At 61.2% G+C, this 19231-nt stretch overlaps 4 protein-coding genes across 8 annotated transcripts; 3 read left to right on the forward strand and 1 right to left on the reverse strand.

The window, feature by feature from the left end:
* The first annotated feature begins 33 nt into the window (after window positions 1–33).
* LOC136291938 (aldehyde dehydrogenase family 3 member B1-like) lies at window positions 34–5731 on the forward strand. 4 transcript variants are annotated; one of them, XM_066187051.1, is made up of 10 exons: window positions 34–298; window positions 437–599; window positions 1291–1401; window positions 1491–1611; window positions 1742–1827; window positions 2033–2114; window positions 2339–2776; window positions 2916–3082; window positions 3261–3360; window positions 4534–5731. In XM_066187051.1, exons 1-10 carry the CDS (start codon window positions 198–200, stop codon window positions 4725–4727), a joined length of 1563 nt encoding a protein of 520 aa, XP_066043148.1. In that variant the 5' UTR covers window positions 34–197; the 3' UTR covers window positions 4728–5731. The 4 variants fall into 4 exon arrangements, with proteins under 4 accessions (XP_066043148.1, XP_066043149.1, XP_066043150.1 ...); XM_066187052.1 differs by having other exon boundaries at window positions 440–599; XM_066187053.1 differs by having other exon boundaries at window positions 2339–2725; window positions 4534–5730.
* Window positions 5732–5739: 8 nt separating this feature from the next.
* NDUFS8 (NADH:ubiquinone oxidoreductase core subunit S8) lies at window positions 5740–7651 on the forward strand. Its single transcript, XM_066187055.1, has 7 exons — window positions 5740–5828; window positions 6530–6577; window positions 6660–6722; window positions 6809–6898; window positions 6979–7151; window positions 7226–7354; window positions 7438–7651. Exons 1-7 carry the CDS (start codon window positions 5771–5773, stop codon window positions 7567–7569), a joined length of 693 nt encoding a protein of 230 aa, XP_066043152.1. The 5' UTR covers window positions 5740–5770; the 3' UTR covers window positions 7570–7651.
* A 1223-nt stretch (window positions 7652–8874) lies between these two features.
* Window positions 8875–14334, forward strand: TCIRG1 (T cell immune regulator 1, ATPase H+ transporting V0 subunit a3). Of its 2 annotated transcripts, none has more exons than XM_066187049.1 (19): window positions 8875–8913; window positions 9261–9432; window positions 9675–9753; window positions 9850–10261; window positions 10401–10527; window positions 10608–10690; window positions 10815–10908; window positions 10979–11191; window positions 11681–11831; window positions 11909–12048; window positions 12256–12413; window positions 12490–12580; window positions 12661–12779; window positions 12955–13168; window positions 13290–13394; window positions 13468–13578; window positions 13665–13785; window positions 13872–14043; window positions 14138–14334. In XM_066187049.1, the coding sequence occupies exons 2-19, from the start codon at window positions 9316–9318 to the stop codon at window positions 14217–14219; spliced, it is 2589 nt and encodes an 862-aa protein (XP_066043146.1). In that variant the 5' UTR covers window positions 8875–8913; window positions 9261–9315; the 3' UTR covers window positions 14220–14334. The 2 variants fall into 2 exon arrangements, with proteins under 2 accessions (XP_066043146.1, XP_066043147.1); XM_066187050.1 differs by lacking the exon at window positions 8875–8913 and having other exon boundaries at window positions 8996–9432; window positions 9850–10079; window positions 10167–10261.
* Window positions 14335–14392: 58 nt separating this feature from the next.
* On the reverse strand, window positions 14393–19196 carry TBX10 (T-box transcription factor 10). The gene is made up of 8 exons (XM_066186750.1): window positions 19101–19196; window positions 16029–16098; window positions 15639–15822; window positions 15465–15566; window positions 15227–15398; window positions 14980–15135; window positions 14844–14911; window positions 14393–14759 (listed from the first exon to the last, which is right to left on the reverse strand). The coding sequence occupies exons 1-8, from the start codon at window positions 19194–19196 to the stop codon at window positions 14393–14395; spliced, it is 1215 nt and encodes a 404-aa protein (XP_066042847.1).
* Between the last annotated feature and the right edge of the window lie 35 nt (window positions 19197–19231).

The following is a 19231-nucleotide window of genomic DNA, read 5'->3' on the forward strand; positions in this document are numbered from 1 at the left end:
CATTTCCCATCCCAAGCAGTTTTAGCTGGAATGGAGCCAGCAGTGACGTTTGGCGGGGCAGGCAGTCAAAGGTCAGAGCAGGCAGCCAAGGGTCAGGGCAGGTTGCCAAGGGGCAGGGCAGGAAGCTGGCAGCCGAGAAGAGGGAAGCTGTTGTTGTCAAGCCCGGCACAAACATCCCGCACCACGCCTGTGGGAGCATGGAGACCGGAATTGCTGTCCTGCAGCTCCCTGAGAGTGAGGCCAGGAGAGCCCCCGAAGGTGATGGTGGGAACGAGAGTGTGGATGGTGATGCCATGAGGTGAGAGTGTGGGGGGACAGAGGGGTGGCAGGAGGGGTCCTCCCGCTGCTCCATCCTCTCCCTGGAGTGGCAGTTGGATGCAGAGCTCTGAGGAGCTGGAATGGGGCTGGTGTCCCTCTAACACCCCTGTCCCCACAGCAGGAATCCCTTTGCGGGGCTGGTGAGCCACCTGCGGGCATCCTGGCTCTCGGGGAAGACTCGGCCCATGGAATACCGCATGGCCCAGCTGGAGGCTCTGGGACGCCTCCTGGATGACAAGAAGCAGGAGATCCTGGAGGCCACTGCCTCTGACTTGGGCAAGGTGAGAGGGGACAGGAACAGGAGGACTTGGTGGTCAGAGGAGCTGAGGGGCTCCCACAGCCTAGCTGAGGGTGCTTTGTCCTCCTTTCATTGGGTTCTCCAGCCCTGCCAGGGCTCTGTCCTGGGAGCACAGCCTCTGGATTTGGGAGACCAAGGTGAAGCATGTCCCAGTCACCATTCTCCAGAGTCCATCCCTGCTCTGCCATAGGCAGAGGGGGCTGTGGGGAGCCCCTTGACATGGACAGCCATTCCCACACCCACCAGCCTCAGTTTCCCTCTTCCCTGGGCAGGTTAATCCCTGATTTCTGTCCCTGATATGACCCCCTTCCCTCCTGCAGGGCTCACCCAGGCTGCAACTCCCTGAGCCTGGATCCCCTGGCTCTGCAGGCAGAGCCTTAATAACACACAGGGCTCATCATCTTTACTTCTCCAACCTAGTCCCTTGGGACACCCTCCCCATTCTTCCTGATGTCTGCATGAATGGGATCTGCATATTTTTTCCTATTTTTAAGCAATCAGTGCTTAAAAACATCATGTTGTGGACACGGGGTGCTCAACACCTTTAGGGATTGAAATCCAGCATGGGATGTAGAGGGCTCCAGCCTCCAAATCCTGGGCAAAACACTGTGGAGTGTTGGGATAAGAGCTGCAGGCCATGCCAAGGTGACATGTTGCATCCATGGTATCTGCAGCCACCCTTTGAAGCTGAATTATCTGAGATCTTCTTGTGCAAGAACGAGCTCCGTGAGACCCTGAACAACCTGTCCCGCTGGATGAAGGATGAGCACGTGGACAAGAACCTGGTGAGAGGGAAGAGAAGAGAGAGGATGGGAGGCAGAGCTGGGTGGGATGGTGGTGCAGGGTGGGACCTGACGTGGTGGGTGTCCCACAGGCAATGCAGCTGGACTCTGCCTTCATCCGCAAGGACCCCTATGGGGTGGTGCTCATCATAGCACCCTGGAACTACCCCATCCAACTCTGCCTGGCGCCCCTCATCGGGGCCATCGCTGCTGGTGAGCTCAAACTTCCAGTCCCCTGGCCTGGAGGGTCCCAACAGTGCTGAGCACTGGTGAGGGTACCTTGTCCACGGAAGGGCTGGTTGTCACCATGTCACAGCTCCAACATCCTGTCTGTCCTCCCCAGGGAACTGTGTCATTGTCAAACCCTCAGAGGTATCCAAGAAGACAGAAAGAATCGTGGCAGAAGCGCTGCCCAGCTACCTGGACAAGGTAGGACACTCTCCCCATCCCCATGGCACGGCTGGGGCACCCCTGCACACACAGAGCTGTGCTCCGTGCCTGCCTCACACACCATCTCTGATTCCCTGTACTGCCCAGCTTCCTTCCTCCATGCCCAGCCAGTGTCCCAGCCTCCCAGGATGCTATTGGTGGGGACAGATGGTGACAGGAGGGGGCCTTTCTCATCTCCTCGCAGGACTGCTTTGCTGTGGTGACCGGTGGCGTGTCAGAGACCACCAGGCTGCTGGAGAACAAGTTTGACTACATCTTCTTCACTGGTACGTCCCAGGGGACAGAGCAGAGATTTTTTTGTGAGGAGGAAGGTGGGTTCCCTGCAGACATCCCTGCTAAGAAGGCAGGGATTGGGTTAGGGATGTGTGGCAGGATCTATTGGAGGATCTGGGATGTGTATCTGTGGTCTGACAGGACTCAGTGCCACATCCCAGAGCCGTGCGATGGCTGGTGGGATTCCCACCTCAATCCATGTTTTCCCTGCCTGCAGGCAGCCCCCCAGTGGGGCAGATCGTGATGACGGCCGCTGCCAAGCACCTGACACCGGTGACTCTGGAGCTGGGGGGCAAGAACCCCTGCTACGTGTCCGACACCTGTGACGTGACCAACGTGGCACGGCGCGTGGCCTGGGGCCGCTTCTTCAACGCGGGGCAGACCTGCGTCGCGCCCGACTACCTGCTCTGCACCATAGAGATGCAGGAGAAGCTCGTCCCGGCCCTGCGTAAGGCCATCGATGATTTCTATGGCCCCAACCCCCGAGAATCCCCGGATTTCGGCCGCATTGTGAGTGACAAGCAGTTCCGGCGCCTCCGGGCGCTGCTGTGCAGCGGGCGCGTGGCCCTCGGGGGACAGACGGACGAGGCAGAGCGCTACATCGGTGAGGCTTGGGGTCACTCACATCTCCATCCCTGCATGGAGCACATTTCAGGTTTGGAGAAGATTATGGCAGGAACCGGGTGCTTGGCCAGGAAGGTGGCCTTTTGTACAGGAGGTGGGTCGTGGGGACAACCAAGGTTGTACCTCTGGCCTCTGTGCCTGGCTGACGCTGTTGGGTTTCCTCTCCGCAGCTCCCACAGTACTGGTGGATGTGCAGCCCTCAGATCCCATCATGCAGGAGGAGATCTTCGGGCCCATCCTGCCCATCGTGGTCGTCACCAACATGGATGAAGCCATTGACTTCATCAACAGCCGGGAGCGGCCCTTGGCTCTCTACGCCTTCTCATCCGATGACAAGGTAGAGCCAAGCCAGGACTACACCTGCCCAGTGCTCCTTGGCAGCTGTATCCAGTCATGTTTGTGCTCCAAGTGTTTCCCTTACAGCACACAGCCCTAGTTAGGGGGTATGGATTGTGTTTGGAAGTAGTGGAATGGGGTGGGAGACCCATGTCCCATCTTCCTTGTGTCACTCCCAGGTGGTGAACCAAGTCCTGGAGCGGACGAGCAGCGGAGGCTTCTGTGGCAATGACACCCTGACGCACATGACACTGACCTCGCTGCCCTTCGGGGGCATTGGTAGGTCCAAAATCCCCAGTCCTGACCATTGGGAGCCATGTGTGATTCCACCCATGGTCAGCAAGGGGCTCAGGAGGAACTCTCAGCTCCAGAGGGCTCGGTAGTCCAGAGGGAAATTCTCCTCCAGAAGCCCTTTGCTTCACCTTAGGCTCTTGGGCTTTGCTGGACACCTAAGGAGCACCCTGAGGTTCTTTCTCTCCATACTCCCCATCCCAAGCTCTGGATCCACAGAAATGTCTTGCTTAAAACATAGGGAATCAGGGCTTGAAGCAATCTGGTCTAATGGAAGGTATCCCTGCCCATGGCAGGGGGGGTGGAACTGGATAATCTTTAAGGTCCTTTCCAACCCAAACTATTCTGGGATTCCATGATGGAGACACCACCTTTTTATGGGATAATCTCCACTACCAGCTCCTGTTTTCCACCTTTTTTCCTCTCTTCCCACTCAGCTGGCAAGGAGGCATCAGTGACCTCCCTTTATCCTGAGGCTGCTAATGTCTGAAGTTCTGAACCCAGCACATCACCCCAGCCATGATTAGCCTTTTATCAGGACTGGCTCAGGCTGACTCATGGGATTTTATCCCATCTGTTATCAAATGATATGTGGATTTTGTTGTTTATTGCCAGCCTGCCTGGCTTTCCTGTGCTTGCTCCTGGCCAGCCAGTTTCCACCTCCCAACATTCATCCTCGGTGCTGGGTCCCACCTCACCAAAGGCACCTTGGTCATTCTGCCTCTCCACCCCTGCAGTCCTGCCCCCTTGCAGCAGGGCTGGATCCAGCATGGATGGGATGTGTTTTGGAGGGTATTCCTGTGGTAGGGAAGCTCATCTGGTGGGAGCATCTTGCTGCTGTCATCACCTCATCAGTGACACCCTTCCAGTTGCTACATATGTTAATTGAAGTGGTCAAATCCACTGACAAGAGGGTTCTTGGGAGTCTCTCCACTTCCCAGCCTAATCCTCCCACTCCAAACATCCACTTGGGTGTGCACTAGGTCACCTCTGTGGTCCTCTTTGGGTCACATTCCTGGGAAGCTCATCCATGGCTTGGAAAGCAGCTGGATGAAGTCGTGGCGCTGCTTTCACAGAGCTGGGAGCTTAATTTTGGGTTCTTTCACCCAGAGGACGGTCAGATCCAGGCACACACCAGGGTTCCTGTGCTGTGTATTCCAGGGAACAGCGGCCTGGGAATGTACCACGGGAAGTTCAGCTTTGACACCTTCTCCCACCACCGGGGGTGCCTGAAGCGCGGGATGGGCTGGGAGCCCCTCAACGCCCCGCGCTACCCCCCGTACAGCCAGCAGAAATTCGGGGTGGTCCGGGCCGCCGCCAAGGTCACACATAAGAATGACTGTACCCTGCTCTGAGGGGCTCCACATCCCGCCTGGAGTCTCCCCACCCAGCACATCTCCTGCTGCTGGTCCCGGTGCCCAGCTGCAATGAAAGGTGTTTCTCCACATCCTGTGTGCTTCCCTTTCACTTCCCTGCACCTCTGCTCACTCCAAAAGTCCCTCGTCCCCCACATCTCCCTCCATCCCAGTCCCACATCCCTCGTTTTTGGCTCCTTGGGGCTTGATTTCCACTGACACCACCAGGGCAGAGGTGCGTATTCTGTCTTGAGAAGGTCCACAACAATTCCCAGATCCCAAATCCTTGAGCTGGGGTGATCCTGGTTTCTCCTGCTCTATGATCTCAGTGTCCTTTGCCCCGAGTTCCCAGTTTCTCCTACTCCATGATCGCAAGTTTCCTTTGCCCCATGATCTCACGTGTCCTTTGCCGCATGTTCCCGTTTATCCTGCCCCATGATCCCAGTTTCCTTCGCTCCACGCTGCTACATTTTGGGGGGCTGGTTGTGCCGGTAAAGGGATACCCGTTCCTACTTGGCTGTGGGTTGTCCCGGCTTGAATCCCACAGGGATCCCCCGGGTGGGCCGATGAAGAGAACTGGACGAGGGAGTTGAGAAAAAGACGGTTTAATAGGGAAAGGGAAAGACCCCCGCTGGTCGCCTCCAGGGACTGTGCCGGGGCTGGGGGGTCGGGGCTGAGCCCACCAGACGCGGAGCCGGGCTTTGTACTGAATCCACGTGTCTGGGCCGCCCCAGCTTGGAGACCTTCCGGCACCCGTGGCCCGAGGTGCTCCAGACACCGGACGGAAAGCTGCGGAGGTTTGGGAATCCCAGGAAAAGCAGGAGGCTCCGCCCCGGCCTCCGCCGTGGCTACGCGCCTCCGCCCGCCCTTTGGACACGCCCCTCCCCGAGCCCCACCAATCGCCGCGCAGCGCGGCCACGCTCCGCCCAGTCGGCGACGCTTCCCCCTCTTTCTTCCCGCCCCCCAGCCCGTCGCGGGGCTCTCACCAATGACAAGCGCGTCCGCCGCCGCTCTCCCCGCCCACGACGCGGCGCCGCACGCGCATGCGCAGTGCCCGCGGGGGCGGCCAGGGGTCAGGACGGCGGAGGGCCCTTGGGGCAGGTGAGGGGCAAAGCGGGGCCCGGGCGAGCTCGGGGGGCCCGGGGCCGGCCCGGGGCTGTGGTCGCCTCCGGTGGCGTGTGGTGGCCGCCCAAATCGCGCTTGGGGCAGAGGGGACGGCCCGGACACTGCGCTGCCCGCCGCCCCCATCCTCTCCGGAGGGACACACACAGGCTGAGAGGGGATTTTGGGGGTGACAGGAAGGATCGGTCCCGCTGGGGGCTCAGGTGGGTGCCGGGCGGCGAGGAGGGGCCTTGGGGCCGGGAATGGGGGGACACGTGGGTCCCTTGGGGGAGGCAGGACATCAGGGCCCCTGGATCCTTAGGGCTGGGAGGGGACGGGACACATGGTGCCCCTGGGACCTGGAGGAGCAGGATGCCCGGGTCCCCTGGGGGAACAGCTGGGTCCTTTTTAGGGGGTGGACAAGATACTCGGGTCTATTGGGGGATGCGCTTGGGTCCCTTAAAAGGGGGCTGCAAGGAGGGACAGGATGCTTGGGTCCCTTGAGAGGCGTTGGCAGAGGAAGCAGGATGCCTGGGTCCCTAGGGAAGCAGTTGGGGTCCCTTTTAGGGTGTTGGGACAGAGGTGCGTGGGGATCTGGGTCTCTTTGAGCAGAGGAGAGGGGATCAGGGTGTCAGTGTCCCTCATGGGAAGTGGGGGACCCCCGACTGCCCCACTTCGCTGAGGTTCCCTCTGCACCCCAGGACCGGCCATGGCAGCGCTGCGACTGCTGTACCAGGCTGCCCGTGCAGGTGAGGCTGCTCGGGAATCCCCAAACCTCCTGAATGCCCCAAACCCCATCTTTACCCTGCTGACCCTGCTGTCCCTCCGCAGGCCCCCTGGCCCCTCTGGGCTCCCTGCGCCCGCTCAGCACCAGCACCCCCAGGGACTGTTACAGTGAGTACGGCCGTGCTGCCCCTCGTGGGGGCTCAGCTCCCACCCCGGGGCTCTGCAGGGTGGGCACAGCTCCCCTCTTCCCACAGAGTACGTCAACATCCGGGAGCCGGCCATGGACATGCGATCCATCACTGACCGCGCCGCCCAGACCCTGCTCTGGACCGAGCTCGTCCGAGGTGAGGCCCCTCTCACCCTCCTCATTTGTGGGGTGACCCCCCTTCCCAAATATGTCATAACCCCTCTTTCTGCCTCGCAGGCCTGGCCATGACCCTGAGCTACCTCTTCCGTGAGCCGGCCACCATCAATTACCCGTTCGAGAAGGGCCCGCTGAGCCCGCGGTTCCGCGGGGAGCACGCGCTGCGCCGGTACCCGTCCGGGGAGGAGCGCTGCATCGCCTGCAAGCTCTGCGAGGCTGTGTGCCCGGCACAGGTGAGCCTTCCTCCCCCTCCTCCTCCTCCTCCTCCTCACCCGGGGCTCTGGCCGTGACGATGTCCCCGTGCCAGGCCATCACCATCGAGGCCGAGCCCCGCGCCGACGGCAGCCGCCGCACCACCCGCTACGACATCGACATGACCAAGTGCATCTACTGCGGGTTCTGCCAGGAGGCCTGTCCTGTGGACGCCATCGTGGAGGTGAGTGGGGCCCGGGGGCACTGCGGGGGCTCCCTTTTCCCGCCACGGTGACCCCCAGGGGTGACCCCGTCCCACCCTGGCAGGGCCCCAACTTCGAGTTCTCGACGGAGACACACGAGGAGCTGCTCTACAACAAGGAGAAGCTGCTCAACAATGGCGACAAGTGGGAGGCCGAGATCGCGGCCAACATCCAGGCGGATTACCTGTACCGGTGACGGCCCCCACCCGTCCCCCAAATAAAGCGTTTGGGGGTTCACCCCCTCTGTTGGCACCGTGGGTGCCAGCCCCTTCCCATAACTCCGTGTCTTTTCCTTTCCAGCGCTGGGGTCAGACCCCCCGACCCTTGGGGGGGACCCACCCTGGGGGTGTGGTTGTGTTTTGGGGAGGCAGATGTGGGTCCTGGGGTTGCTGGCACCGATGTTGGGTGGGTTGCAAGGAATGGTGTGGGAGGTGGAGGGAGGGCAGGCAAGGATGGAGGGGCAATGCTGGGGGGATTTAGGAATCTGAGAGGGTCATTTGCAGAACCCGGTGATCCCAGCAGGGAGATCCCGGTGCTGTCAGTTGTCAGCACCTGCCCTTTGAAGGTGAGAGTAACAGAGGGGCAGGTTAGAGTGAAAGGACTCTTAATGATTGGTGTTTGTAAGTACGTATGTGTAGGGTTTATTTTAGAAGCCGTTTTGGTCATTATTATTTACAGTAATATAGCAACATGAAAGCAGAAAAAAATGTTACTTTGAAGAAATATATAAGTAAAAAGAGAAAAAAGAACGAAAAGATAACAAATCACCCCTGGGAGATCTCGTGACTTGATTGTTGCAATTTAGTTGTCCCTTGCTCAAAGCGATGGTCTTGATCTGTCGGCGGTGGCGGAAGAAGCCCATAAAACAAAGTGTGGTGGGTTAAAATGCGATCAGGCTCGGGGGGAATGGCCAGGTTTCAGTCCTCTGCTGAAAGGCCTCGGAAATGAGTCTGGGAGCGCTTCTGGGGTCTCTGATGCTCAATGATCCCCTCTCAGCTGCCTCTCACGGCGGCGCAGTTCAGCCGGTGACGCCGGAGGGGAAGTATTAGAACTGAGCGAGTTGTGCAAGGGAGGGCCGTGAGCACGACAAGAGCGGCCATTGCGCCTTGCGGGATGCAGGCAGTCATAGTTCGCCGCCCTTGTTTTATGCAGATTGGGCAGTAGCAGCCCAAACCTCTTCTGTCCAGGGATGGCAGCCTGGCTCCTGCGCGCATGGGGATTGCTTTGAGCAATTACTCGCTAGCAGTCCGGTTTCGCACGGGTGTGTAGGTCCTGTTGATACTGGCGGGCGGTCTCCCGGCTCCGCCCGGCTCCGAGAAATGTTTCCCTTTTCCATCCTCCTCGGAGGGTGTTGCGGGGGTCCTCTCTCCGAGGGGCCTCTCCCCACGCGGTGCGGGGTGCGGTACGTCCCGGGGAACGGGGCTCCCGGGGGGCGGCGGGGCCGGGCCGGTCGGTCCCTCCCCGGGGCCGGGCTCTTCCTGGGGAAGAGGAAGTGCTGGATCCCGGCCGAGCTCCGCGGCGGGGGGAGCAGCACGGGCGGGTGGGTCCGGAGAGGGTCCGGCCCGGGGGGCGGCCGGGGCGGCCCCGGGGCGGGGAATGCGCTGGCCCTGACTCAGAAGCAGCTGAATGGGGCGGGGAGTGGAGGGGGAAGGGGAGTTTCGAAAGTACTTTGTTGCCCGGTGCTGGGCACAGCCGCGTGGACTCAGCGGGCCGGTTTCCCACGGTCACAGCACGGCGACAGCCCGGTTCCGTCGCCGCAGCCGCCGAGACGCCGGGGCGGCCTCTGCCCTGTTGTCCCTCTTTCCCCTCAGCCCCCACCCCTATTCCTCTCAGTTTCCCGTTCTCATCCCACCCCGTTCCCTCCTATTCCATTCTATCCCATCCCAGGCGTGTGCCCTGACGCCTCCGCGCCCCGGGCCGGACCGGGGGTCTCTGGGGGGCCATGGGGTCCCTGTTCCGCAGCGAGGAGGTTTGCCTGGCCCAGCTCTTCCTCCAGTCGGCTTCTGCCTACAGCTGCATCAGCGAGCTGGGGGAGCGCGGGCTGCTGGAGTTCAGAGACGTAAGTTGGGGCTGGGGGGCGTTTTGGGGTGCCTGGGATGCAGGGGGCCCGGCTGGGTGGGCCTGGGTGCTATGGGTTTGGGGTGGGTGGTTTGAGGTGCCCTGTGTACGGGGGGGTTGGTCTGGTCGCGTTTGGAAACAGGGAAGTTGGCCATGCTGGGTTTGGTGCCTGGGCTGCCTGTTTCCTCGGGGTGCTGAACCCCCCAATCCAATGCGGGGCCATGCCTTGACTGTACCCCGCAGCTGAACCCCAAAGTGAGCCCCTTCCAGCGGCGCTTCGTGGGCGAGGTGCGGCGCTGCGAGGAGATGGAGAAAACCTTCAGTGAGTGTCGGGGGGCTGCGGGCTGACTTTGGGGGCGCTTCTCAGGGCAACGCCCGGCTCGGCCCCTCAGTCTGACCGTGTGTCCCCCTTCTCCAGCCTTCCTGCAGCAGGAGCTGCGGGCCGCGGGGCGGGGGCCGGGGCCGTGTCCCGGGAGCCCGCGGGCGCCGGTGGCGCGGGAAGCGCTGCGGGTGCAGGAGCAGTCGGAGCAGCTGGCGCAGGAGCTGCGGGAGGTCAGCCGGAACCGCGCGTCCCTGCGCGGCCGCCTGCGGGACCGGCGCCAGTACCTGCACGTGCTGCGCGAGGGACAGCGCTTCACCAGCCTGCCGGTGGGTCCGGGGGTCCCCGCCGACCCGGGGGTGCCGCCTCGTGCCTCAGCTTCCCCAGGCTCACCCCTCTGCTCCGCATCGCCGCAGGCCCCCCTGGGCTCCCCGCCGCGGCCGCGGGCGCTCTCGGAGCGTGATCCCGTCCTCGACCCCTCCCTGCACCACCACCTCGAGCGCAAGATCAAGTGAGAGAGGGAAGGGTGCGGGGCGGGGGTGGGAGAGGGGCTCTGGGGCAGCTGGGAAGCTGTGGGATAAGGCTTGGAGATGGCCTGTGGGGCGGTGGCGCGGCGTGCCTGTCCCAACACTCCTGCCGTGTCTCTGCAGCTTCGTGTCCGGCGTCATCCACCCGTGGCGAGTGAGCGCCTTCGAGCGGCTCCTGTGGCGCGCCTGCCGCGGGTACCTGGTGGCCTCCTTCGTGGAGATGCCCGAGCCCATGGAGGACCCGGCCACGGTGAGGCAGCACCCGCGCAGGGGGCTGGCACGGCTGTGGGGGCTGGGACGCCAGAGTGACGCGGAGTGTGCTGTCCCCAGGGTGAGAGCATCACCTGGGTCATCTTCCTCATCTCCTACTGGGGCGAGCAGATTGGGCAGAAGATCCACAAGATCTCAGACTGGTGAGTGGCCGTGCGTCTGCCCACGCGGAGGTTTATTTAGTAACACCCACCCACTCTGGACCCTGCTGGGGGGCCGGGAGCCCTGACAGACACCCTCTGACGCGGCGATGTCCGTCTGTCCCAGCTTCCACTGCCAGGTGTATCCATACCCAGAGAATGAGGCCAGCAGGACAGACACCATTACCCGGCTGCACGGCGAGATCCAGGAGCTCAGCGTGGTGAGCTGGGTGCCATGAGGGGATGTGGGGGCCCCGCTCGGATTGCCATCCCTGACGCAGGTGCCCGCAGACGCTGGAGGAGACGGAGAAGTACCTGGCGGAGGTGCTGGACAAGGTGGCGCTGGCGCTGCCCACCTGGCGCGTGCAGGTGCAGAAGATGAAGGCCATCTACCTCATCCTCAACCAGTGCAGCTTCGATGTCACCGAGAAGTGCCTCATCGCCGAGGTCTGGTGCCCCGTGCAGGACCTCACCCAAGTGCAGGATGCCCTGCGCCAGGGATCTGTGAGTGGCTCAGCATCCTCACCCTGGGCATACTCAGGGTGTCCCCATGTCCTTGCACCAGGGGTTGTTCAGTGTATCCATATCCTTGTCCTGGGGCTGCCCAGTTGTCCTTATATCAGGAATTGCTCTGTGTTCCCATGTCTGTGCCTGGGTTTCTTGATGTCCCACGTCTTCACGTCAAGGGTTTCTCCGTCTCCCTGTGTCCTCGTGGCAGGGGTTGTTCTGTGCTTCCATGTCCTTTTTGTGGGGTTGCTCAGTGTCCCCATGTCCTCATGCCAGAGGTCGCTTGGTGTCCTTATGTCCCCTCATCATGGTGGGGTGTGCCCGGCTGGGGGTGATGGTGGGGTGGGTGCCAGGAACACACTCCAGGTGCTGGGGGCAGGTGCCAGGAAGGGGCTGTTGTGGGGTGGGTGCCGGGGGAATGCTCCACATGCCGGGCAGAGGAGTGCTGGGGGTGCCAGGATCAGGCTCTGGGTGCTGTTCCCACAGTACCAGAGTGGCTCCAGCGTGGAGTGCTTCGTGCAGCGCGTCCCCACCTCGGAGAGCCCCCCCACCCTCATCCGCACCAACAAGTTCACCGCTGGCTTCCAGAGCATCGTGGATGCCTATGGGGTGGCCAGTTACCAGGAGGTGAACCCCGGTAAGGCCCCCTGGCACCCCCCGAGGCCCAGGGCTGAGAGGGGACACCTTGTGTAACGCAGTCCCTGTGTCCCACAGCCCCCTATGCCATCATCACCTTCCCCTTCATCTTCGCCATCATGTTTGGGGACGTGGGGCACGGGCTGCTGATGTTCCTCTTCGCGCTCTGGATGGTGCTGTACGAGGACAGCCCCCGCCTGCGGCAGGGCACCAACGAGGTGGGGGCAGGATGGAGCGGGATGGAGGGTTGGGACGTGGTTGGAGACATGGGATGCGGTTGGGGGCGTGGAGCGGGGTTGGATGATACAGAATGGGGCCGGTGGCTCGGGACAGGGACAGTATGGGTCAGGGTGGTGCTGTGGGAAGGGAATGGTGTGGGGCAGGGGAGGTGGTGTGGGACACGGGAGCCGCGTTTGCCCCCCTAGATCTGGCTGACGTTCTTTGAGGGGCGCTACCTCATCTTGCTCATGGGCGCCTTCTCCATCTACACCGGCTTCATCTACAACGAGTGCTTCAGCAAAGCCACTGCCATCTTCCCTTCCGCCTGGAGCGTGGCCACCATGGCCAACCACTCCTCCTGGAGGTGGGGTCCCAGCCCCATGCCCCCCGCCCAGGTCCCCATCTCGTGCTGGCACTGACATACCTCACTCTGCCCCCAGCTCTGCCTACCTCGCCACCCACCCCTCGCTCACCCTGGACCCCAATGTCACCGGCGTCTTCCGAGGGCCGTATCCGTTCGGAATCGACCCAGTGAGTGTCCCATGGGAATGACAATGAGGTGGGACCCTCTTTGGGGTGGTGCAGAGTCTCACCTACCTTGTTTGTGACAGATCTGGAGCTTGGCCACCAACCACCTCAACTTCCTCAACTCCTTCAAGATGAAGATGTCAGTGGTGCTAGGCATCGTGCACATGGGCTTCGGCGTCGTGTTGGGGGTCTTCAACCACGTGTGAGTCCTTGGGCTGCGCCCACGGGCTCTGGTCGTGCCAAGGGGGCTGAGATTGGACTCACCTGGGTGGGATGGGGTGGCAGCTGGGGTCTTGTACCCCTGCACCTCGGTGGGTGCCGAGGACATGCGAGGGTGAGGAGGGACAGCTGAGCATGGCCGATGTCCTCCCACCCAGGCACTTCCAGCAGCGGCACCGGCTGGTCCTGGAGTTCCTCCCAGAGATGATTTTCCTCCTGGCTCTTTTTGGCTACCTGGTCTTCCTCATCTTCTACAAGTGGATCAAGTTCAGTGCTGCTGACTCCCTGGTGGCCCCCAGCATCCTCATCCACTTCATCGACATGTTCCTCTTCACCTCCAATGCCGAGAACCTCCCGCTGTACCCGGGACAGGTACCACCCCACCACCCTGGTGGGCACCTACTCCTCACCCCAGCTAGGAGACCGGGTGTCAGGAGTGGGGCTGTTCTCAGACGGGGTAGACCCACCCCAAAATGCTGTCCTTGTGCCGCAGGTGCCAGTGCAGATGGTGCTGGTGGTGCTGGCGCTGGCATCGGTGCCCGTCCTGCTCCTGGGGACGCCGCTGTACCAGTGGTGCCGGCAGCGTACCCCGAGGACGGTAAGGCCCGGGGCCGTGGGGGGCTCCATGGGGATCACGGGGAGGTCTCACTGCCGGTGCTGTCCCGGTGCAGCCGCTAGCCACAGCGGAACAGGAGCCGCTGCTGGAGGGGCAGGAGGCTGGGAACTCTGTCAACGCCACCAAGGAGGACGTGGAGAGCGGGGGGCACAGCCCTGATGCCAAGGTGAGGGGCATCCAGGCGGGCTTGGTGGTGGGATGAGGGTGTCCACGCCCCCTTGCTGATGTCCCGTGTCCTCTCCCTCCCTGCAGCACTTTGACTTCGCAGAAATCTTCATGCACCAGGCAATCCACACCATCGAGTACTGCCTGGGCTGTATCTCCAACACAGCGTCCTACCTGCGGCTCTGGGCGCTCAGCCTGGCACATGCCCGTGAGTCCCCTTGGTCCCCCCTTGTCCCACTCAGAGCCGGGCAGACCCTCACTCCCCCCTCCTGCTCTTGTCCCTCCCATTCCCAGAGCTCTCGGAGGTCCTGTGGACCATGGTGATGCGGAACGGCTTCGTGGGGCTGAGCTACGTGGGCGGCGTGGTGCTGGTGCCCGTCTTCGCCGCCTTCGCCGTGCTGACCGTGGCCATCCTGCTGGTGATGGAGGGGCTCTCTGCCTTCCTCCATGCCCTGCGCCTGCACTGGTGAGCCCCCAAAGCTGACGGGTTACTGGGTGGGCTGGGGGGGGGGGGTGATGGACCCCCCCTAGATGACTCCTCAACCCCCTCTCCTCGCCAGGGTGGAGTTCCAGAATAAGTTCTACGTGGGTGCTGGGTACAAGCTGTGCCCCTTCGCCTTCACCCCGGACACCTGGGAATAGCCATGCCACGGGGATTCCAGGGGCTTGGAACATCGGCCGCACCCCAAATTCCCCCCTACTGGACCCCTGGAGCCTCCTCGGCAGTGAATAAAGCCGTCCCTGTGGCTCCCCCCCAGCTCTGCGTTGCCATTGCCTGGGTAGGAGGTGCAGGGGGGGCTCGGGGGTGGCCCCCGTCACTGCTGGCTGTAGCTGAAGGTGGGGGCTGCGGTGGGGCCGTAGGGGCTGAGTGGGGGGAAGGCAGGCAGGGGGTAGGGCAGGGTGCGGGGTTTGGCTCCCACATAGACACCGGGGGGGCAGGCGAGGGGCTGGAAGGTGGCTGCAGAGAGCTCGGGGAAACTGGGAGGTGCTGCTGGTTGTTGGGGGGCAGCAGCCAGAGCCCCACGGCTGCGTGGAGCCCCTGCGGGGGGGAGAGGTAGCAGCAGGGGCTCAGCCCCCCCTGCAGCCCCCCTACCTTTCTCCTGCTTCTCGGGGCGCGGGGGCAGCGGGGTGGCCCGGGCGCGGGGCAGCGCGCCCAGCAGGGACCCTGCCGGCGCCCCACACCTGCAAGAGAGGTGGGGTGGGCGCTCAGGGGGGTGGCTCGACATCCTCGCCGTGGTGCGGAGGTGACATCCAGGGGTGCCTTACCATGGCTCGGGGTCGCCGTCCCGAAATCCCTTGGCGAAGGGGTTGCTGGCGATCTTCAGCTGGGTGATCTGCGGAGGGGAGAGCGGTCAGGGAGTCCCTGGGAGGGTGCCCCGATTTCCTGCTGGCCGGTGCTCACCCGGTGGTTCTGGTAGGCTGTCACTGCCATGAACTGGGTCTCGGGGAAGCTGAAGGACTTGAAGTTCTGGTGGGCAAAGCGCTCGCTGTCGCGCCGCGGGTCCACGAAGACGACGTGGAAGCGGGGCTGGTAGCGGTGCATGGAGTTGAGGATGATCTAGGGGTGGGAAAGAGGAGGTGGCAGGACCCCCCCGGGCAGGGATGCATTGTGTCCCCTCCATCACCCACCCTGCAGTTGGGGTCCTCACGTGGCCATTGTCGTCCAGGAGGTTGTTGGTCAGCTTGAGCTTGTCGAAGGACACGATCTGCCGCATCCACTGGGCGCCCTTGGCCGGGGAGTCAGGGTGGAAGTGAACGCGGCCAGGAGCCGCCGGCTCTGCCCGGCCCGCCGCCAGCCAGGATGAGCTGTGGAAGGCGTATCTGCAGGGCAGGGAGGGGCTCAGCATCCCCAGATCTGGTCCCCCGCCCCCATTGCCCCATCCCCACCTGTATCTCTTGTCATCCAGCGGGATGAAATCCATGAGCAGGACGTAGTCGGCCAACGGATCCAACCCCGACAGCTTCACCTGAAAGGTGGGGAACATCCTCCTGCACAGAGAGGGGGGTGGGAAGGGGGTGCTCCCCCACCCTTGCGGCTCCCCAGGGCACTCCAGTTCCCACCTGCCTGCCTTGGTGACGATCATCTCAGTGCCCAGGCGGTTGAACTCCTCCCAGAGGCTGCCCATCTCCAGCCGAGCCGCGGCGTGGCACACATGCCGGTTCTTGCCGCTGGCCCCCAGCCCCTCTCCAGCCCACCCGAGGCCGGGGGCGCACGGAGATCCCTCACTCGGGCCCCCCAGGTAGGCTGCGGAAGGTTGAAGGGGTGTTGGTCGGGGGGGCAGGCTCCGTGTGGGGCCGCCCCATCACACTCTCCCTCCATGGAGATGCTGGCAGGATCAGGGTGTCCTGTCCCCCACCACAGTGGGGTTTTATCCCCGTCCCCGCCACACCCCAAGACGCCGCAGGACCCCACCACTGGGTGCAGGGAGTGTTGTCATGGGTGGATTTTACCTGCCATGGGTGTGGTGGGAGGGCAGGAGGTGTCGGTGGCTCCATTCCCCGGCATGGTGGCAGCGGGACCCTGCCAAAGCCCCCTCTAGTGCAGCGCCGGCTCCGCAGTGTCCCTGCAGCCAGATGGGGGTTTTATGCCCCAGCTCGGGGATGGAGAGGCGGGAGCTGGAGCTGAGGTGGTCCTTGGGGGCTGGAGCACAGCCCCCTTCCCCAGCCTGCCTTTGTGCCCTGACGTGGTGATGATGGACGGAGGCGAGCGGTGGCACCGCTGGGACCACGACCAGTCCCCAAACAGGGCTTGGGATGCCCCGGGCTGGGCAGGGACATCTTTCTTGGGGTCTCCTTGTCCCTTCATATCACAGATCTGAGCGGGGGGAGGTGGGGGCTCCCCCAGGCAAAGCCCCTCTCTGTACGCGGCCGTCACCACCTGATATTGCAAACCCCGGTGTTGAGGCACTGGCAAAGATCCACGGCTCTGGAGGGAGGGATGAGCTGCCCCCTCCCCGCCCCCAAGGTGGCTCCAGTCTCTGCCCTGGTGCCTGGGACCCCCTGTGCCCCTCATCGCAGTGACAGCGGGAGATGGATGGGGACAAGCGGGCGCCGCGGGGCTGGGAGGTGGGAGGTGACACTGGGCTGGGGTGTTACAGAGGAAAAGCAGGGGGGTTACTCCAGAGCCCCCCCTGCTCCCCTCCAAACTGCACTGGGGCCATGGACACTGTCTCATAGCACACCATGGAGTGTATTCCAGAGGGATGAGGGATGCTGGAGCTCAGGGAGAGGGTCTGGAGGGCCAGGGGATGTCCTCGTGCGGATGCTGGTGGCTTTCTGTACCTGTTGGTGTCCCAGTGATGGTGCCACTGGCCTGAGCTCCCTGCCTGCTCTGCACAGAGCTGGACATTTTCTCCCATCCGGGGCTCAGCCTTCTGTCCTGCCTTGAGTTCAGCACTTGAATCCTTCTTGTGTCCATCGTAACACGGAGGGGACCCCGTGTCCCTGGGCCCTGTGGGGCAGCCAAAGGGACAGCCCAGGCAGCATTTGGGACCTGGGCTAGGACTGATGAGAAGCAGAAAAGGAACCACGTCCCAGGTTCCCCCCGCATCCCCCGCACATGTCCGTGCCCCGCGGAGCCGGCTCAGCCCCATCCATCTCCCGCTGTCAGCCAGGCGTGGCTGCGGGGCCGGTATCGAGCACCAAATGAGGAGGTGTGAGAGAGGCAGCGCTGACAGCGGGCAGGAGGATGGAGGGGGCTCAGCCCTGGGCAGGATCAGACCTGCCAGAGATCATCCGCAGCTCCTGGACCTCCTGGATGAGCTTTAAGGTCTTTCCAACCCGAGTCATTCCAGGATTCTGTGGCCGGCGTGGATGACTGCAGGTAGGTCTCCTAAACCCATTTTGAAGCACATGATACAAAATGGCTTTTCAAAATGAACTTTTTTGGTCCCAAATGGGAGCCAGGAAAAACTTCCAAAAAAAGGAAAACAGTGAATCTTTCCCAGGGGGAATAATTGCTCCAGACAGCAGGACAGTCTGGACAGAGCTGTAGAGATTGTGGTGGCCAGCAAGATGAAGCAGCAGAGTGTTGACAGATGGTCAGATGACTCCCTGCAATGAGTCTCTGACTCAGCTGGAATGGGGAAGTAAAAGCTGCTTGGGAGGGCAGTGAGGGGAGAAGAGGAATTGACCATGTTTTGAAATGAGCAGCAAAGAGCCGGCTCGGCCGGGGGCAAGAGGGAATTGAGAAGGCAGGAAGTGGCCACACTCATTTCTCAACCAGAAATACACTTATCTGTAGGTCAGAGTGGGCAACTTGAGCAGCAGTTGGCTCTTTCTTTATTTAATTTATTAATTTTAATTTTTTTTCTGTAATTTTTAAAACCCGGATTGAGAAAAGAGGAAGAGAATTTTAGCAGGTAGAATTATGCCCTGGAAGTGTCCAAGTCCAGGTTAGCCAGAGCTTGGAGCACCCTAGTCTAGTGAAAGGTGTCCATGCCTGTGGCAGCTGCTGGAACTGGATGGTCTTTGTGGTCCCTTCCCATCCATACAATTCCAAGTTCTAGGATCTGCTCTAGGGAATGTGTAGTGCAAAAGAAAATTGGTAATTGCAAAGATAAAGCAATAATTTCCTTAATTATGTCATTACTTAAAGTTAATATTTTCTCCCCTCCCATATATAATATAAAATACATATTATACAAATATAATTATGTATAATTAAAAGATAATATAGAAATAGAGAAGAATTTAAAAAGTCTTTCAAACTCAAGCCTTCAACAAACCCCTTTGATTTTGTTCCACTCCTGACACCATGGTGTACACGAGTGGCATCGCTCCAGCTCTGCAGGCATCCATTGCGATGTGCCGTGGGGATCCCATCCCTAAAACCCAAGAGAGAAACCTCGGGATGGATCCCAAGGCCCCTGGGGAAGGCTTATTCTGTTTTCAGGTGCTTCAGAGACCCTTTGGCACCTGCTCGTGTGGGGAAGGCGAAAAACTTAAAATCTTCCAGCCACATTAGAGGATGGAACAGGAAAAACATCCTGGTTTTGGCAAGACCAAGGGGGCTTGAGGACTTCAACTCAAGGACCTGTGAGTATCTTGACTCAGGCTGCCACTACCTAAAGGGCAGAACTTTAAGTGGTTTTGGGACAATTTTGTGCTGGATGGGAACAGTCATAAATTGGATTAGGAGGGGGTGGTTTTCCCTTGAAGCTACACATGGATGAATTGCAATCAGGAATGCTGGTCTCATTTTAATTGACCCAAATTGATTGGAAATCACTTCAGTGGCGTCTGTTGTCAAATTAATGCAGCGCTAATTAACGTGGAAAATTAAGGCGTGATGTTATTGTATTTGTTATTGCATTTATTTGTCCCTAAATAAGAACATCTCCCTCCCTCCCCTGCAAAGCGTCATCCCTTCCAGGGATGGGGGATCCACAACTTCTTTGGGCCTGGCACAGGTGTCCAAGGCCAGGTTGGGTGGGGCTTGGCTCAACCTTGATGGTGGAAGGTGTCCCTGCCCACGGCAGGGGGTTGGAACGAGATCAGCTCTAGGATCCCTTCCAACCCAACCCATTCCAGGATTCCATCATTCTGTGTGTTGTATTCAGACACACCCGGCTCCTTCGCTGCCTCCAAACCTCTTGATGTCCAAACCTCCCGCACCATCTCCTCTCCAGCATGTCTCTTTCCGCCCAGGCAAG

This window comes from Chamaea fasciata, unplaced genomic scaffold (assembly GCF_029207755.1).
Source record: "Chamaea fasciata isolate MVZ Bird 193981 ecotype frontalis unplaced genomic scaffold, bChaFas1.0.hap1 SCAF_7, whole genome shotgun sequence".
Lineage (NCBI taxonomy): Eukaryota > Metazoa > Chordata > Aves > Passeriformes > Sylviidae > Chamaea > Chamaea fasciata.

Excerpts from the sequence above, each read along its gene's own strand:
- LOC136291938 (XM_066187051.1), top strand. The coding sequence starts at position 198 with ATGGAGACCGGAATTGCTGTCCTGCAGCTCCCTGAGAGTGAGGCCAGG. Across the intron at positions 299-436 it reads GTGGATGGTGATGCCATGAG|CAGGAATCCCTTTGCGGGGC; the intron begins GTGAGAGTGTGG and ends CTGTCCCCACAG. Across the intron at positions 2,115-2,338 it reads TGACTACATCTTCTTCACTG|GCAGCCCCCCAGTGGGGCAG; the intron begins GTACGTCCCAGG and ends CCCTGCCTGCAG.
- TCIRG1 (XM_066187049.1), top strand. The coding sequence starts at position 9,316 with ATGGGGTCCCTGTTCCGCAGCGAGGAGGTTTGCCTGGCCCAGCTCTTC. Across the intron at positions 9,754-9,849 it reads GGAGATGGAGAAAACCTTCA|CCTTCCTGCAGCAGGAGCTG; the intron begins GTGAGTGTCGGG and ends CCCCTTCTCCAG. Across the intron at positions 10,691-10,814 it reads ATCCACAAGATCTCAGACTG|CTTCCACTGCCAGGTGTATC; the intron begins GTGAGTGGCCGT and ends CGTCTGTCCCAG.
- NDUFS8 (XM_066187055.1), top strand. The coding sequence starts at position 5,771 with ATGCGCAGTGCCCGCGGGGGCGGCCAGGGGTCAGGACGGCGGAGGGCC. Across the intron at positions 6,723-6,808 it reads CACCCCCAGGGACTGTTACA|AGTACGTCAACATCCGGGAG; the intron begins GTGAGTACGGCC and ends CTCTTCCCACAG. Across the intron at positions 6,899-6,978 it reads CTGGACCGAGCTCGTCCGAG|GCCTGGCCATGACCCTGAGC; the intron begins GTGAGGCCCCTC and ends TCTGCCTCGCAG.
- TBX10 (XM_066186750.1), bottom strand. The coding sequence starts at position 19,196 with ATGGTGCGGGAGGTTTGGACATCAAGAGGTTTGGAGGCAGCGAAGGAG. Across the intron at positions 15,567-15,638 it reads ATCGTCACCAAGGCAGGCAG|GAGGATGTTCCCCACCTTTC; the intron begins GTGGGAACTGGA and ends CTCTCTGTGCAG. Across the intron at positions 14,760-14,843 it reads GACGGCGACCCCGAGCCATG|GTGTGGGGCGCCGGCAGGGT; the intron begins GTAAGGCACCCC and ends CCTCTCTTGCAG.